Consider the following 19,531-nt stretch of genomic DNA (forward strand, 5'->3'; position numbering starts at 1 on the left):
CTACAGTAGCCTATGTGGCACTTAGTGTCGCTAATTTGGAAAGTTAATTCTATCACCCTCTTACATGTATGTGGCACTTAATCTCTTTACACACTACGGCGGATTCGTAAAGAAACACAAGCACCCACACCTAGTGTATCTAAATTAGCTACCTACCTAAAATGACATTTTACCGTGACAAAGTGTTGAAAAATACCTGTACGAAACTGCTTGGAGGTATACGTCTGCTCGAAGGTAAGCAATAAACCTAGCATGATATTAATCAATAAGTAAGTAGCTAAGTACACGCAATCTGTAAAACTGGATTTAACAGTTAACAGTTGTGGTTCTTTATAGCATTAAATATGAAAGTATTAAAGCTAGAACACTAACTGATCAGCAACCTACTTAATATCCAGGACATGCAGGCAGCTAGCTGTTCGCCTGACTGCACTGATTGATAATGTTGCTATCCACACAGATCATTTTTAGCAAGAGGTTGACGGTCATTAGAGGCTATAAAATCTGTAATACTGAACGTAACAGTTGTGGTTCATCTAGCATTGTGAAAGCAGTGCTCAACATACCAACAAATCACTTGCTGTCTGCAAAGTCATAAATACTTGCAATCTACCAAGCACTAACCTAACCATGCATAACAAAGGGGATGATGCGTTTTGCTCTCGGGTGGTGGTTGCTAGTTGATCGTCAACTTTTAGCTATCTGGCATTGTTTACGCTACTGTGTATTTATGGTCCCAATCCCAGTTTAAAACGTGGGCTATTTGCCCGCAGTGCAGGAACTTACTGGCCCACAATATGCTGATTTTACTGCAAGATCGGTTTCTATCGGTACACGTAGCCTACGACTCGATTGCTGTAGGCTAATATTCCCGTCTGTGCTTATTTTAACATTTTACATCGAACATCCCTCCCCTGCATATTGCATCCCTGTCTGTCGTGCCATAGAGAGTTCAGATGCAAAAGCCTGGCCACTTTGTTAAAAAATGAGATAATGGTGAGTGAATGCTTCACATAGGCCTAGGCTGTAAGTTAATTCAAGCTTCAAAAATCTTCTGGTCTGAAATATTGATTCGTATGCAAAACCCTATAGGAGCCTGATACAAAATGTCCATTTAAAAGAAAAGGTCAGACGGATTTAGAGGGTTTTGCATCTGAACCCTGCTGCATTAATCCAAAACAGTCTCCAGTCTTGGAGTTGAAAAACACTATGATCAGTCAACGTGAATGCAATTGTTTTAATCAAAATTGTGCAGCATACTGTGATGCTAACCGGACTTGTAGCTAGTCGTCTTCTATGCGTCATTTTCTTTCACGATTGTGAATGTTTTATGATTAAAACAGCATGTTGCGGGGGGTGTCCAGTGAGCGCGCATGAGGGGGAGAGCGAGAGAAAGAGGGCCCAGGAGAGGTGGTTTATACTGTTTGGTAAAGTTGCAGGAATAGTCTACAATGAAACTTGCGAAATGTATGCTTTCACCCAAGCAGCGTCAGGTGCACCAGTGCAACCTGGATTTTTCTTCAGGCTCACTCTAATACATTTTGGGCGCATTTGAGCCCTGTAGAACGTCTGTTCCTTTTTGTTTGACGGGCGTAGTAACAATAACTAGGGGGCGCGGCTTTTGCGAATGGTCAATTAAGCGGAGGTATGGGCGTTCGTTGAATGCATGCGTGTGTGCGTTTGCGCGACAGAAACTGAAACTAAACGATAACGTTGATGGCAAAGCTCCGCTTCATTATTTAACATTTTAAAATGTTTATTGTAACATATTTAACATTTCATTATTTAACATTTAATAGAGCAGCGTGGATTCTCGCAACTTCCATTCAAACAGAGCAGAGACTGCACAACACATTGTTTAGCATTGAGTATTGTTTAGTCAAATTAAAACACGGTCAGACGATTGTAGCCTTTCATTTAAAGATCTCCAGATTTACGCCTATCTGCACGGCCGTTTACCATAGACAAAAGTTTGTATTGTTTACTGAATCCTTACATTTAGGCATTCAAATGAAACTTCATTATAAACCATAACTATACTTATAATTAAATATTTTTGCCGTAATGTTGCCGCCACAGCTGCTGTGTGAATGTAAGCGCGGGGGAAATCCGCGCAAGTGATGAGCACCCTAATGTCACAGAATAGTTCCATCTCTAACATGCTGCAGATAATGCAGCAAGGCTATAGACGCCTCCATACTCCCGGTGTAAAAACGACACTCTTCCGCTGTCAGGCATGCACAGCTGCACAACACATAGTTATGCGGCTGCATTTATCAGCCGTCATTATCTGCCCAGCAAACCAAAGCCCAATTAACGGAAATTCAAAATTAGATGTGAACAACAGGTGGCCGTATACTGTACATTCCGCTATAGCCTATGCTTCATGTCTGAATGTCCGCTATCATCAGAAATGCGGCAAGCAATTATAACAGAATTTGCAGAAAACCTGTCTGAAAACGACTTATGATGCTTGCATGAGTGAAACATCCCAAAACAATAGCACCCATATAGTTGTTGTTTTCAGAAATATCTCTCATGCAACCATGCAAAAGCAATGAACTATTAATTATATCTTACATTAGTAAAGCAGACCTGATGTGCATAGGACATGTGCATGTGCATAGTTTTCACAAACTTTTTGTGAACAATTTTGGCACTTTACTTTGACTGCTTTGAAGTGAAAGTGCATATCTAAAAATATAGCATAATAAGAGTTGTGATAATGATGACCTTAATGATTTGATGGGGGTGGGGTGGAGGTACGTGTAGGTGGGCCCTATGAACCCAAAGTCTGCCGTAACCGGGCCTCAACTTAAAGAAGTTTGAGGCTGCGTTAGTGTTTCTCAAAGCCTACAGCGGCTAGCGGGTCTGTGTATTTGGTCGAGATAATCCTGAAATGTAAAACCCATCAAATTTTATTCAGTGGCCTTTGTGCCCCGTCATGTGGCCTTGGTGCCCCTAAAAAGCAAAAGAAGGTGAAGGCCAAATGGCCTTGCCCCTAAAATTACAAAATTCCCACCCTGCTAGCAACCACCATAGTGACCAACATCATTACCCTTTCAATCATTATAGCAACAGCTTTATTACCTCCGCCAAGGAGGTTATGTTTTCACCGGGGTCTGTTTGTCTGTGTCTGTTTGTCTGTCTGTCTCTCTGTCTGTCTGTTAGCAAGATAACTCACAAAGTGATAGATGGATTTCGATGAAATTTGATCCGTAAAACCGTCGAGATTCAGGAGCCGTTTATGTTTTTTGCTTAGTAGTGTAATGGCATGGTATGGCCACGTGGTGGCAATCTGCATAGTTTGGGTTCAAATGTACACTGCTCAAAAAAATAAAGGGAACACTGTTCATAGGAGTATAGCATCAAGTCAGTCACACTTGTGAGATATTGATTTGGCCAGTTATGTAACAGAGGTGGTTTGTGAATCAGGTTGACCTGCTTTGATGTCAACAACATTTTCTACAGGTGTACTAGAGGGCCAACTGTGAGACGACCCCCAAAACAGGAATGTTTTTACAGGTGGTGGCACCTGGTAATTTTTCCATCTTCATCCTTCTTGACTGATTTGTCACTACTTTTGCATTTGGATAAGGTCATTGTTACCACTGGTAGCATAAGCCAGTATCTGGAGCCTACAGAGGTTGCACAGGGTAGTCCAACTCCTTCAGATTGGCACACCAATACGTTCCATTGCCAAAATGACTGCTGTGTCTCCCCCTGCAATCTCAAGAGCATGGAATTGATTCCAGGAGACAGGCAATTGCTCTAGGAGAGAAGATCCTTAACCCAGTAGCAGGACCAGTATCTGCTCCTTTGTGCAAGGAGGAACAGTAGAAGCCCTACTAGAGCCTTACAGAATGACCTTTAGCAGGTCACTGGCGTGAATGTCTCTGGCCACACTGCCAGAAACAGACTTCATGAAGGTGGCCTGAGGGCCCGATGGCCTCTAGAGGGACCTGTGCTCCCTGCCCAGCACTGTGGAGCTCAATTGACATTTGCCATAGAATGCAATATTGGCAGGTTTTACACTAGTGCCCTGTACTTTTCACAGATGAGAGCAGGTTCACCCTGAGCATATGTGACAGACATTGAAGGGTCTGGAGATGTCATGGAGAACGTTATGCTGCCTGCAACATCATTCAGCATGACCGGTTTGGTGGTGGGTCAGTAATGGTCTGGGGAGGCATACCCTTGGAGGGATGCACAGAACAGGGCAGTGAACACAGGTCCCTCTAGAGGCTATCGGGCCCTCAGGTCAACCTCATAAAGTCCGTTTCTGACAATGTGGTCTGAGACATTCACACCAGCGGCCTGCTGGAGGTCATTCTGTAGGGCTCTAGCAAAACTCCTACTGTTCCTCCTTGCACAAAGGAGCAGATACTGGTCCTGCTATTGGGTTAACGACCATCTACCACTCTACCCTGCTCTCCTAGAGCAACTGCCTGTCTCCTGTAATCTCTTCCATGCTCTTGAGACTGCAATGGGAGACACGGCAATCTTTTTGGCAATGACGAGTATTGGTGTGCCATTCTGGAGGAGTTGGACTACCCTGTGCAACCTCTGTAGGCTCCAGATACTCGCTTATGCTACCAGTAGTAACACTGACCCTATCCAAATGCAAAACTAGTGAAAAATCAGTCAAGAGGGATGAAGATGGAAAAATTACCAGTTGCCACCACCTGTAAAAACATTCTTGTTTTGTGGGTCGTCTCACAGTTGGCCCTCTAGTACACCTGCAGTAAATTTCGTTGACATCAAAGCGGGTCAACCTGATTCACAACCACCTCTGTTACATAACTGTCCAGATCAATATCACACGAGTGTGACTGACTTGATGCTATACTCCTATGAACCAGTGTTCCCTTTATTTTTTTGAGCAGTGTATGACAACCTAGGAAGAACAATACAGGCGGAGGTCTGCGCTCTGAGTGCTTTTCTAGTTTAGTATTGCAAAAGCCATGTCTACCTAATTAAAATCATTGTAACATTGTACAATTGTTTTTGAATGGTTTTCTAAATAAAATATCTATATGAATATGACTTTTCAGATGAAGTCAACCATTATTGCCTATGAGGACTACACTGAAACTACTCCAGATGAGGATGAAGATTATATTCCTTCCTCTGAAGAATCCAGTTCTTCGGAAGGTTCTTCTGTTATGCCGCCACCCATAATGAAAAGAAAGGCTATTCAGGTGGGCGAGTTAGTTTAGTGAGTCTGTGAGGGTGTGTATGGACATGAAATATTGTTTTTGATTTGTTTTCTAAATGAAATATCTATATGAATGTGACTCTGCAGATGAAGTCCTCCATTCCTGATTATCAAGAATCCAGTTCTTCGGAAGGTTCTTCTGTTATCATTATCAGGAGAGAGGGTGAAGTTTCTTCTATGCCTTTGTCAGCCTTCATGTTAAGAAACAAATCTGATCCTCACGAAGACATAGACTGGGCTTTAAGTGAAACAGAAAAACAGCTCTGTCGGCATTTTTCAAGAATAGAAACTAGAGGCAAACGTGGACGCAAAGTCCCCATACTTCTGACACCAAAGATGGTCAGCTCATTAGAATTACTTGTCAGCTCAAGAGAAAAGTGTGGCATACAGAGGGGCAACCCATACTTTTTTGTTGCCACTCTGTCTACAGTACTTAACATGACGGAAACGGAAATGGACCAGTTGGCTAATTTCCTAGGACATGACCTCGTTGTGCACAGAGAATATTACAGACTACCAGAGGGAACATTGCAACTCGCAAAAATCAGAAAGGTGCTGATGTCTATTGAACAAGGCCGACTAATGGAATTCAAAGGAAAAAATCTCGATGAAATCGAAATTCAACCTCACGGTATGTGTAATACTTTAGCATGCATATTTTGTATGTTTAGACAAGAATGGTCTCCCATTCATGATTTCCTGATATCAAGTTTCATTTTGCAGAGAAAGTTCAGCTGCTAGATGAGGGAATGGAGGATGAAGAACACGAGGACATTGGTGTCCAACCAGCAGGTACATACATAAATTTATTCCACTGCTTGGTTGACTTCCCCATTGTCCTGCGTAATTTAGAACATGTGTTAACCGTCTTTTATTTGCGCACCTTTGAAATAGATCCAATTTGTTGGGCGTACTACTTTGTATATTAATTCGCCAAACTTGTTAAGTTTAAATGAACGGTCACATTGCATCCAAGCTGTAAAATACAGATGTTTAGAACATGGTAACATTGTAGCATATGACAGACATGGATTTTAGCTAGTTGGATGACATGTAGGCTAAGTAAAATAGGATTCTGATGAACCTTAGCTTTGAAAAATCACTAAGATATGCCTGCTTGACAAAAGGAGAGATGGTTATGGTTATGGTTATTTAGCAGACGCCTTTGTCCAAAGCGACATACAAATAAATAATAACAATACAAATTAAATTAACAGTGAACAATTACAAAATAGGGAGAATAGCAATATTATCAATAAAACAATCATTTTAAGCACTAACCTAATGAGAAATAAAACAATTAAATGAGAATAGCAATCAAATAAGTCACTCAATTAATTATATGATAACAATAACTATAGCATGGTATGGCTAAATTTAAGGACAATAGCAAAATAAATGTCAAATTCTATCAATGGACAAATTATAACAAAACAATACTATTATACAAACCATAACACATAACAAACGCTCAGAAGACTAAGTGCATATTAAACAAATATGCCTTAAGTATGACCAAATATGACCCCTCTTAAAAGATCCAAAACTGTTGCTGGAACGGAGAGCACTGGGCAACTCATTCCACCAACACGGAACCACTGAAGAAGAATAGGATCTACACTTTGACCTAGCATGTATGGTTGGTCGACATAACAGACGCTCCTCAGAAGATCGCAATGGGCGGTTGGGAATGTACATCGTGATTGACTGGATCTGCTCCCAGCTACTTCAGTTCTTTAGTGTCCTATAGTCCAGAGTGAGAGATTTAAATGTAATTCTGGCTACTATAGGGAGCCAGTGGAGAGTAACTAGGAGAGGGGTTACATGTGTCCTCTTTGGCTGATTGAAGACCAGTCGTGCTGCAGCATTCTGAATCAACTGTAGTGGTCTTAATACACAAGCAGGTAGGCCAGCTAACAGAGAATTACAGTAGTCCAGCTTGGAGATAACCATTGCCTGTACAAGAAGCTGAGTGGAATCTTGTCAGATAAGGTCTGATCTTCCTAATGTTGTACAGGGTATACCGACATGACTTTGCAATTGAGGCACCATGCTCAGAGAAAGTAAGTTGGTCATCAATTATGACACCCAAGTTGCGTGCCAATCTAGTTGGAGTCAGTGAGGATGAATCAAGCTGGATGTTGATCTGTTGGGGAATAGCTTTTGGAATAGTTTTTGTTGGAAACACCAAGAGCTCAGTTTTTGAAAGATTAAGCTGAAGGTGCTGATCCTTCATCCAGATTGAAATATCCTTCAGGCATGCAGAGATCCGATGGGAAACACTAGAGTCCTCAGGTGGGAAGGATAGGAAAAGTTGAGTGTCGTCCGCATAGCAATGATATTCAAATCCATGAGAGCGAATAATCCCACCTAAAGAAGTGGTGTAAATAGAGAAAAGGAGGGGCCCTAATACTGATCCTTGGACTCCTGTAGTGAGGTCATGAGACTTTGATATCTGTCCCTGCCAAGACACGCTAAAAGAACGCCCTTTAAGGTAAGATTTGAACCAGTCAAGAGCTTTCCCAGAAATTCCCAGTTCATATAGTGTAGAAAGGAGAATGTCATGGTTAACCGTATCAAAGGCTGCAGATAAATCTAACAGAATTAACACTGATGACTGAGCAGAGGACTTAGCTACTCTCAATGCTTCAGTCACAGATAGAAGAGCAGTTTCAGTAGAATGACCACTCTTGAAACCAGGCTGCATAGGGTCTAGTAGGTATTCTGATAGAGGAAGTCACACATTTGCTTGAAGACCACTTTCTCCAAAACCTTTGACAAGAAAGGAAGAAGGTAGACAGGTCTGTAGTTCTTCACATCAGTTGAATTAAGTGTACTTTTCTTCAGTAAATGTGTAATTCTTGCCTGTTTAAAAGAAGGGACTATTCCAGAACTGAGTAAAGTATTAAATACATGTGTGACTGCTAGTATAATAGCGGGTGCTATAGACTGCAGGAGAGTAGACGGGACAGGATCCAAAGGGCATGTTGTAGGACGGCTTCGCTGAAGCAGTTGAGAGACCGCTTCCTCATCAAGAGGAGAGAAAAAGTCCAATGATGGCATCATGCTAACACCAGGCAGAGTCCTTCTTACAGGATCATCAGACTGAGCACTTATCTTAGCAACTTTCTCAGTGAAAAATGTTGCAAAGTCATCTGCTGACAGTGAAGTAGATGATGGCGGTGGTGGAGGAAGTGGAGAGATGGAACTAACGACTGGCCTTTGGCCATAGCAACCATCTATTTCGAACTAGTAACAGCAGTTTGTGCTGCAAGTTGAGAAATTTGTTGATGTGTGGCGGAAAGTAGTAGTTCTACAAACCATAGTTTTAGAGATTAAAACGTTAACATTATAACAGGAAATGAACACAATGCAAGTGGCAACAGTGGAATAAGCTGGTTAATGGACTTCGGGCCGTTTTACCATCTAGAACGTGTATAGTCGAACAGTATGTCGTCCATTACATATGTTACATATCGTCCGTTACCAACCCCAAATCAGAAAAAGTTGGAACTTTGTATATTATCACATTCTGTTTTTATTTGCTTTGGTGGTATAGTGGTTAGCATAGTTGCCTTCCAAGCAGTTTCCCGGCCAACGCAGTGCTCCTTATTGGGGCCTACTGGTTAGGGCTTCGGGCTTGTAGCCTGTTCTGTAATATCTGACTAGCCAGCAAATAAATGGGCAAACTGCAACGGCTTCAAACAAGGTTTTCTTTACTTGCATGAATCACGCATGTAACAGGCATAGCATCTGTAAAAACGAAACTTAGTGCGTCACTGACATCAATTCAATTAACTGCATTGTGGGTAATGTTACTGTATTACTGCACTCTTTGTAACAACGCGGTACATCAAATAAGAAAGAAACTATTATGTATTTATGTATCTCGTATTCAAATGATATAACAATCTAAATCCAAACGCAATGTGCTTAACATTAACAACAATACTAAACATGACATTCAATTTGAGTTGCAACATAGCCGAAGGGTTGCCGGTTTGATCCTTGACCATCTACTCTAGAAGCCAGTTCTACTCGCTCACTCGCTCACTCACTGTGCACGGTGCCTAGGTTTTTGGTATGTTGGTTAGGGTTTTTAAGGTTATGGTTAAGTTCACACTCAAAGGGATAAGCCAACCTAGACCATGCCTAGGTTAGTTTAGAGTATTTGGATAATTTGTGATGGGGGGGTGGTAAGCATGTAGCGCAAACTAAGATAAGCTAGCTGGTTTGTTGCAATACTTTTGTGGGATTGGCCATTTGTCTTGTGTTTGTGACCATTGGTTGACAGATTGGTGGTTAGCTTGCTTCTTTAATAGGTCAAAGGTCCCCACATTTTTTAAGCATCCCCAGGACGAAGTAATGCATCTATGTACCAAGTGTTATGACCAAGGGGTAAGGCCAGAACAAAAAAGGGAGTCAAGGTTGGATTTTTAAAGAAAATATGGATTTATTTACTAAATTCACCAAATAACAACCAAACAAAGAGTGTGAGATGGGACCAAGTCACTTCTCTGGAATGCATGGATGTTGTATGTTTGCAATGTGCCTGAGTGCAGTTGCCTGGGCGTCAGCCGAACTTAGTCCCGCCCACAACATTTAAGGTCAGAAAGCTCTGTTGTGGAGCAACTATGCGGCGGACAAAATCAAAATTTGGCGGACCAATCAAATCAGGCTTTACGATGATGGACAGGTGAGTAACAGCACCTTGTCTATCACGTCATCTGAGCATGCTTGGAAACAATTGTCACTGAAAACAATTATTTCTGAAAGCTTTGGCCAAAGTTTAGATGTGGGAAAACTCATGGTTTCACTTTCATCAAGGGAAATATGGTCTCTTCTGAAAAATTGCTCGTTTTATGTGAGTGGTGTTTTGTTATTGTGTACTGTAGATGATGTCGGGTCACTTTCAGAGATATCCCTGCAAGATACAGATCAGCGGAGACCCATGTCATTTCCAGAAGGTATGAAAGGAAAATATCAGTGTTTCAGGGCCGTAGCGGGACCTTTTACAGCTCACTCTCTGTTTAGTCACAACATTCCCAACGCCCTATTCTCTGTAGTTGTTAGTCAATATTCTTGAACTAGGCATCTTGAAAGTTTGGAATAAGTCCAAGGAAAATCATATGTTTTACATGTTTATTGTTATTGTGTAGATGTCCGCTTGCTTTCCAATGTATCATTGGAAGATACAGCACAGCTGCAGCATTCAAAAGGTATGAAAGGAAATTATCACTGAATGTGTGAAATGAGAAATATGTGTGCCAGGGCCAAGGCCAGACATTTTACAGCTACAATGCTCACATCTCCTGACCTGTTCAGTCACAACATTTCCAACACCCCTCTGTAGTTAGTGAATATTCTTGATCTAGGTAAGCTAAGCTCATGTTTTACATTTTTATTGTTGTTTTGTAGATGTCGGGTCACTTCCCGATGTATCCTTGCAAGATACAGAACAGCTGGGACCCATGTCATTTCCAAAAGGTAGGAAAGGAAAATATCACTAAAATGTCTGAAAGTACAGTACACTGGTCCTGACGGGTACACTGTCCTACTTGAATGATGTGTAATCTTATATGCCCGCCCTGCCCCCGTGCTGCTATGCATACCTGCAGCCTCTGCCGTGCTGACTCTTTGTGTCCCACTCTGAGCCGCCCTCTGCATGTTCACCAATTTAAAAATATCGCAGAGGAATAATTTAAAGGTGATGGGCTAAATTGCTCTTAAATCCAGATTAGCATGATAACCACACTCTGCAAATCTGAATGTAACTTCTTGTCAGAACACTGTAATTCATGGCTCTTCAATTTAGTTATTTGCTTACTAAAGTAGCCTATTACGTTAATAATTACTTTTAACCCTCTAACTGCCCAAGTCGCAATATTGCGACAATCGTCATTACTGAATAAAACAGAAGATAGAACCGAGTACAGTGTGATGCAGGCTATAGTTTTGCACAAATTGAAGCAGAAAAAAGAGGAAAAGTGGGTGAGGGTGAGCGTGGAAAGGTGATTGACAGTTCTGGATCCTATCATCTGTTTCGCCTATACTTGCCCTCGATCACTGACTTACGCCCATAGTCATCAAGATAGCTAGTGAACTACAGTATAAAGATGGTTAGAGAAAACAGAGCTAAAAGAGCTCAATACTATCTGGCCAGGTTTTTAAACGGTATATTATAAAAAGAAGTCAACTTTTATAAGGAGAGAGTTAGGCCTATTTCATTTGAAGTAACGGGACAAATCTGGTATGCTTTACAAAAATAAATAAGATTTGTCTAATTCATTGCATAATATGGCCATTTATGTGGCGGAAGCTACACCACTTCTATGTGGTCTTGACACGTCTTTGTTACCTTTAGAGATGGGTGACTTCTGAAACGCTATCCTTTTGATCCATGGCAACCTCAGCTGATTTGACGGTCATAGTTTGAGGATTTTCTATAGAGAGCCGAAGTCACGCCCTTCTACTTCCGGGCTATGGGACCTATTTCACGATTTTTTATGCACGGGAGTCAATGGAGAGATAACAATTATTCTTTGGTCCCGTTCGAGTTGGACCGTGCATTTCACATATGATGTGTGGGAATTTAACCCTCTAACCGCCCGGGTTTTTTTGGATTTTTGCATAAAAAATTCAAAAGGCCATGGCTTGAAAGTGGTCAGAGATAAAGTCCTACTGTAAATGTGAAAATCATTGAGTATAAACTAAAGTTTCTAAAGGGAGTAAATTTACTTATCTAATTTGCATATTATGACGTCACAGGATGGCAATAGCGTCAAATTATGCACATTTCAGTAAATACTGAAAACTATTAGTATTATCACAATCCCTATGTTACTATATAATAAAGTAGCCTGTTCAAATCAGTTCCTATCGCGGATGACTTTGTAGTTCTTCAGAGCCCTATTTTTACTAGACCTGCTGTCTGAATCATGATGATAGTGTCTGTAATTGACATGGTAATCACTGGCACCAAGCACACCATGCTTATTTGAACCCTTTGGTCAACATTGCTGCAAGTAAACATTGACGTACACACGCACAGACCCACCTCCATTCACAGACGCATCTTGACTGTCACTGCCAAGGAACGACCGATCATAATCTCCAAAAGGCAGATATTCTCCTTCAGAATCAGAGTAGGTGAATGGCAGACCCAAGGCTTCATAACACACGACTTTGTTTTTTAACATTTGCCGTTTTTCTGCTTCAATTTGTGCATAGCGATCGCGCATTTCACTTCCGCGTTATAAACAGGAAATGCGTCTTTTTTTTTTGTTTCTCGCGAGTAATACAGGCACTTCCTGAAAACTTTTTTACTCGAATTTGGGCTTGAATCGAAGCTCTGGATGTCTGCCAACTAGTGGTGGAGAGTACAAAGGCGATTTGTCACCCTACTCGGATCTACCGTCTGTTTTAATCAGTGATGTTGCTTGTCGCCGTACGGCGCCTTGGGCGGTTAGAGGGTTAAAAGATAATTTTTCACATTAATAGAGTTCTGTTTTTCGTTAGACTTTAAAAGTTATGTAAGTTTTGTGCGAACCCGTTCAGTGGACTACATCTCTCGTCTCAAACGTCACCAACTAGCAAACGAGAGGCTGGCTAGTTAGCTAGCTATTATGCTAGTTAGCGGTTACATCTTGCTGCCAGCTAGGTCACTTAACAGTAGTGTTTGTACAGTCTATGAATGAAATACAACTTATCTGATGTGTTTAATCCTCTGACTCATGATATTTTCATCGGCAAGGGGGAAGCTCAAATAAGACCTGTTACTGGCGCCCGTGGCTGTGAATTGGTCTGACGTCCCTGACGCGACTCCTGTGTTTGTAGCAGGTTTGTAGTCGTTGGAAACACGATCTTTCACAATGTTGTAATTCACTAGTTACGACATACTTTTCAAATGTCTTTACATGAAAAATTGTCATTAAAATTGACTAACATCATATTGGTAATTCAAGGCACAAGACAATCGGGACCAGAAAATAATTTATATTTCTCCATTGACTGCCATTAAAAAAAAATCCAAAGATAGGTCCCATGGAGGCAAACGGAAGGGGCGGGACTTCGGCTCTCTATTGGTCTGCCCCTTGGATTTTTTGTTCTGATCACTGTGTTTCAATATTTTCATTTACCCTCTTAAACGCTATCCTCTGTAATGATGAAAGGAACCCCCACAGCTTTAGGGTGTATGCTGTTGCTTACTGTAGCGTTCTTGGCTGCAGTCTTGAAATTTGTTGGTATGGTGATTGTAATAGTTATTTTTTCTGAATGTGCCTCCGAAAGCCATGAGCCCTCACTCAGTGGTAATGTATGTTTGCAATTTTTTTTTTTTTTTTTTTACAGAGAAGCCACGTCACACTTCAAGTCCTAAAGGTATGGAAGGAAAATAAATTAATTGAATAGTAATGTGTAGTAGTGTGAAAATAAAAAATGTGTGTCCTTGAAGAATGGAAATCTTTCTTGCACTATGCATAACTTTTTCTTGCCCCAAACAAACTTTCATGGCAATTGTCTTGTGCTCCTGGTAGAAAACAGGCTATATTATCCATAAGTTTATCATGCTGTTATGAGGCTGATAGTTTCATTACTTAATGATTGCTAGCTCCAGCCTAGCATGGATCATTGAATCGGATTAGACCATTAGCATCTCGCCTGCTAGCATCATGTTTAAAAGTGACTAAGATTTCCGATAATTCTCCTATTTAAAGGAACACTTCACAGTTTTTTCATATTAAACTACGTTATTCGCATCTTAGTCTCCAAAATGTTCCATCTTAGTCTTATCTAACCATAAAACCTTTTTCCACATGCTAGCAGAATATTCCAAATGTGTTTTTGCACCGAAGTCCAAGCGCTACGTCTGTCCTTTTTGTATCTAAATCTGAGTTTAAAGCATAAAATGCAACCTTTTAAGATAAACTGTATTGCTGTTTTCGGGTCGAATGGCCTTTTTAATGGTAGTGCTAGGGACACTGAAAATGACCCTGATGAAGGGGTAAGCCGAAACGTTGGTCAATAAAAATCTTGAAGTTCCGAGTGTGCCACGACACTTTTGTTTGAATAGTGTTAGGGACACTACAATGATCAAAATTGCCATTTTTAATACACTAAGAAGGCTCGACACAACATGACACCTTGTTTGAAGTATCACCAGGGTCTCTATACGTGACCTAGAGCATTGAGATCATTGTTTGTGTACACAGAGTTTACTGAAAAGAAAGTTCGCTGCCATTTTGCCAAAACCTCTACTTCAAACATCAACAGAAGTAATTTGATCCCACCATGCTTAGTGAACCTTTAATATGACTTTTTTTGGAATCAAGTTTTGTTCATCTCTCTCTCTTTCTCTCTCGACAGCTCACTTTGTTCCAAAGAGAAAATGGGAGACGAAGGAAGTGGAAGCAATAGAAAAGCACTTGAGTACTTTTCTTAAATCTTTACGTGTCCCAGGAAAACTAGACTGTGTTAGATGCTTAGAAGCAGAGCCCACAGCTTTAAAAAACAGAAACTGGCAGGCTATCAAATTTTTTGTGCATAATCGAATTGTTTCCCTCAAAAGAAAACTGTAATTCTTGAATTTCCTGTAATCAGTTTGGAGTGAATAATAGTAGAGAGAAAAAGTAATGCAGAGAGAAGCCATTCTAGGCATCTCATGAGAGTGTTCGTAACGTAAGCTATGGGTACAGTTTATAGCATATGATTTTTTTTTTTCTTTTTAAATCTATCAGTTGGTACCCACAACTGATGTTTTATCCTACCTCACCTTAATTGGTTCCCACAAGTGACATTTTTATTTTGCCTCAAGTATTTTGCAGTAGCTGAGTGTATTCCGTGTCGTCTTAAGTTCCTTTGTATGGTCTTCACAACGGATGTTTTATTCTACCTCAGCTTGCTATGCATTGTCCTATTGAAGTTATGTGTGTCTGTGTGTAGGACAGAAGTAATTGTTTCCCTCAAAAGAAAACTGTAATTCCTGCCATTCCTGTAATGATCTTGGAGTGAATAAAGGCAGAAGTTGAGAAGTCAAAGCGAGTATATTACAGTGTTGTAATACTGTTTAGGGTATGAAGTATAAAGTAAATCCTAATGAAAAACACATACAAAAAGTCTGAAGCACATCATCATACATGTGGCCACACAAGAAAGATGAAGGTGGAGGTCTGCAATGGGTGTCTATGATCTGTCCACTTCTCACCTCTCTTAGGTCGTCAGGTGAGGCTTGTCACATTTTATATTATTTGTATATGTGCACTGGTGCACTGTCATGTTGGAATAGGAAGGGGCCATCCCCGAGCTGGGCTTGGTCCCTTAGTTCCAGTAAAAGGAACTCTGAATGCTTCAGCATTAACCAATGGATTTTGTTCAATTCCATGCTCCCAACTTTGTGAGAACAGTTTGGATGGCCACTTCCCGTTCCAACATGACTGTGCACCAGTGCGCAAAGCAAGGTCCGTAAAGACATGGATCTCAGAGTTTGGTGTGGATGAACTTGACTGGCCTGCACAGAGTCCTGACCTCAACCCGATAGAATACCTTTGGGATGAATTAGAGCGGAAAATGAGAGCCATCTCAGTCCAACATCAGTGTGTGAACTCACAAATCCGCTTCTGGAAGCATGGCCAAAAAATCCCATAATCACAACACTCCTAAATCTCATAGAACGCCTTCCCAGAACAGTTGAAGCTGTTATAGCTGCAAAGGGTGGACCAACATCATATTAAGCCCTGTCGATTAAGAATAAGATGTCATTTAAGTCATTAGGGGCGTCAAGGCAAGTGACCCAATATTGGCAATATAGTATACAAACTCATACTGTGCAACAATTTGATGTACCATGTCACGGAGCAGCATTGTGATACTATACATTCTTTGGCATCAGAGACATGCAGGAAACAATACATGTAAAACTTTCTATGACAGGGAGGGAATAGGGGGGAGATGCTGTCAATCAGGCACCCCAGCTTTGATTGAGAATTGCTGTAGGCTTGAGTTATTGTCAAAAATGGAGCTCTGGAGAACTAGTCACCCACGATAGGAACTGCTTTGACGGGGCTACATTATTGTATAATAACATTGGGTTTGTGGTTATTGTAATAGTTTACTATTGTTGATTTACATGACTGTTTTCCTGTTTGTTTGATATGTTGGTGAAATTACAAAAAAACAAAGTAAACTTGCACAAAAATGTTCAACAACCAGTATTTACTGAAAGGCAAAGGTTCAAAAAACACACACTTTTCGTCCCTACGATGATGCAAATTGTTCTGGTTGCACAGGATACCTATAATGAGGGAAAGAAAACTCACAAAAGGAACATTTCAAGCACATTATTGTACGTGTGGCCGCACAAGCACAATGATCGTGAGGGTCTGCAGTGGGTGTCCATGATCTGTCTTGTTTTTCTAGGCTTATCAATAGATTTGCTTCAAATTTCAGATGTGTCCCCACCTCTCCCAAAATCTTGACTGTGTGTGTGTGTGTCATTATGATAATGAGATTGGTCCCCATCATGTATAAGGTCCCCATGTATGTTGTATTTTATCAGAGTAGGTGTGTTTATGTAAATGAGGTCCCCACTCATCACAATATCTTGGCGTATTTTGCTGGTCCCCAAATGTGGCTGTAAATTCAGGTCAGGAAACTTTTTGCGAGTGTATCACTAATTTGAGGTGACCTGTCTGTTTGATCATTTTAAACAAACATGCCTGATTTTTTTCAGGCCTGTAGCACCTCTGGAAACAGTGGTTCCCATATAGCACCTATTTTGACAGGTGTCCCCACTAAGTAATAAAAACCAGTATGTGTGTGTGTGTGTGTGTGTGTGTGTGTGTGTGTGTGTGTGTGTGTGTGTGTGTGTGTGTGTGTGTGTGTGTGTGTGTGTGTGTGTGTAGAAGAGAAATGTAATAGGGATTGTGAAACATGGTCTGTCAGCTGTCTTTTCACTCGTTAATTTTGCCGGTCACTTTCGATTTGCTTAACACGTCCGATTAAGTGAACCCTGACAGGGATTTGTGGTTGAGATGACAAGCTCATGAAAAATGTCCTTTTTGTCACAACCTCAGTGTAACACAAAAATGAATGTAGCCATGGGGCCAAACCATTCATCTGTGTGTGTGCGCGCATGTGTGTGTGTGTGTGTGTGTGTGTGTGTGTGTATGCGTGTCTGTGTCTGTGTCTGTGTCTGTGTCTGTGTGCGTGTATAAAAAGCGATGGTGGTGATTTGTCGATCGTGTGTCAGCTCGGGCCTTTAGAGGCGGCCGTTGACCGAGCCTGATTGTAATTGTGTTCTGCATAAATGACAAAAAAAAAAATGTTTCATCTGATTAAAGCACCTGTCAGGACAAGACAAAGGAGATCTTTGATCCGGACTCGTTTCATCGTGGGCCACGCCAACTGAGTGCCAACATGCCCACATGCCCGCTCTAATATAATGGCAGTAATAATTTGTACTCATGCCCTCTCTCAGTGTGGCTGTCAGGTTGTTATATGCCCCTACCACTGCAGTTTAGTTTCACACAACGAGAGGCAGAAAGACACATATCACAGACGTAGCTGTGGTACTGTAAGTAACTCTCTCTTTTTAATCAACAGCACAAACGTCCGACTATATCAACAACTCTCTCTCTCTCTATTTATTCCAGTGGTGTAGTCTAGTTTGCTGTAGTGGATATACTGTGATGTAGAAGTTAACTGTCGTGGGTATACTGTGATCAGCCCCAAATGTTAATATGTATTCTTGCCTATTTTAAGTGTATTTTAAGGTATACTGAGATGATGATGCTTTTTAAGTGTGAATACTGCGTAGTCCTGTGTATCACGCAGACTACACCACTAATCAACAGCAAGTCATGTCCGGCTATATCAGGGGAACGTTCAAAGATGCTGGTATGCTTGTCTGCTAATTATTTCCCATGCAGGAAGTGTACTAGAAGGCGAGGGGTGAGCTCCTTCCATGGCTAAGTTGGGTGAATATGACCAAGATATGAGCAGCCGATGCCAATCAGAGTAGCTTTAAATAGCCTCAGTACCACGGGGTCATGATAGCCAGATCAGCTGACAGGAAGTCTATCCTGTTCCCTCTGAGATCCTGTTGGCACGTATCTGTGTCCCCGTCTCATTTCTCTCCCTCGATCACCCTTTCTCTCCCTTTCTCTCTCTCTCTCACTCCCTCCCTCCTTCTCTCTCTCTCTCACTCCCTCCCTCTCTCTCCATCTCTCTCTCTCTCACTCCCTCCCTCTCTCTCCCTCTCTCCCTCTATCTCTCTCACTCTCTCTCTCTCCCTCTCTCTCCCTCCCTCCCTCTCTCTCTCACTTTCTCTTTCTGTCTTTCTCCTCTTCTCATTCACACCACCCTGTCTTCCCGGAGCCGCGCTGCTATTTTGGCTCTGCAAAACTGGCCGTAGCGTCTTCACCTGTGCGGGTCGAGCCTTTTAGCCCCTGACCCCCTCCGAGGTGCCCCTGGAAACTGCCCTTCTGTCACTCTCGGCCGCCAGCCCCTCCGTCCGCTCCTCCGTCTTTCGCCTCGGCCTGTCGGCGGTGTTCTCCCACAACGTCCTCTTGACATTGAAGATAATAGCACAATAACATATGGGCCTGAATGGAGCACAGTTTCCGTGTGGGTCCTTTTTTTTTTATCGCCATTCTAATTCAATGTCAGCGGCCATAATGAAAATGAATTGAAGACTGTACATATTTGATGACTATCTTTATCATGCGCTGCGTGATAAAAGATAATGGTTATATACGTTCCTTTATAGCCCAAGATAAGAAGTGTCAGAGAAGATGAGACACGTTTTAGACGCGTTACTAAATGGACTTGTCCAAGGTTGATGGCGAGAGCGGTAAATGTCCAGGAAGGTTATGGGGAAGATCGTTAAAAGCAGCTTTCATTGCCCTGCTGACCTTGCCCGACTTCTAGGGTTCATTTCCGCGAAAACGTTAGCGTACAAGGCTAATTGGAGCGGCCGTGCTACCAATCGTGTCACGGTTGACGTGCCATTCGCTGAAATGACCGGTGGCCTGTGAAGGTTTATCGTGTAAGGGTCAGTAAACAAATGCAGCCCTCGTGCATAAATTGCATTACTTACCTCCGTACCTCCTGTAATGTGATTTGACCTCTCCCTGCCTGCCTGCCTCTCTCTGTCTCACTCTTTCCTGCCAATGTCAGAAGTGATTTTGCAGATGAGAGCGGCTCCTGTCACAGACAGAACATCATTTCTGCCCCTCGCGTCTAAGTCTGGAGCTACTCGACGTGACCAGTCACTTGGTGCCTCTCAACATCCCTCCTCGATTCCTCGATGCTCGGTCC

General features: G+C 41.7%; 2 protein-coding genes across 4 annotated transcripts in view; both read left to right on the plus strand.

Moving 5' to 3' along the window:
• The window catches only part of LOC134079526 (uncharacterized), a 28,748-nt gene extending 13,545 nt beyond the window's left edge, over nucleotides 1-15,203 (plus strand). The window contains exons 7-15 of the mRNA XM_062535614.1: nucleotides 5,055-5,201; nucleotides 5,306-5,381; nucleotides 5,649-5,849; nucleotides 5,942-6,010; nucleotides 10,114-10,185; nucleotides 10,378-10,437; nucleotides 10,637-10,705; nucleotides 13,568-13,597; nucleotides 14,582-15,203. Coding sequence (XP_062391598.1) covers nucleotides 5,055-5,201; nucleotides 5,306-5,381; nucleotides 5,649-5,849; nucleotides 5,942-6,010; nucleotides 10,114-10,185; nucleotides 10,378-10,437; nucleotides 10,637-10,705; nucleotides 13,568-13,597; nucleotides 14,582-14,793 — 936 coding nt within the window. The 3' untranslated portion in view covers nucleotides 14,794-15,203. The remainder of the gene's footprint in view (nucleotides 1-5,054; nucleotides 5,202-5,305; nucleotides 5,382-5,648; nucleotides 5,850-5,941; nucleotides 6,011-10,113; nucleotides 10,186-10,377; nucleotides 10,438-10,636; nucleotides 10,706-13,567; nucleotides 13,598-14,581) is intronic.
• The window catches only part of cadm2a (cell adhesion molecule 2a), a 262,700-nt gene that overhangs the window by 121,840 nt on the left and 121,329 nt on the right, over nucleotides 1-19,531 (plus strand). The window lies entirely within an intron of this gene.

The sequence above is a fragment of the Sardina pilchardus genome, chromosome 5, assembly GCF_963854185.1.
Source record: "Sardina pilchardus chromosome 5, fSarPil1.1, whole genome shotgun sequence".
Lineage (NCBI taxonomy): Eukaryota > Metazoa > Chordata > Actinopteri > Clupeiformes > Clupeidae > Sardina > Sardina pilchardus.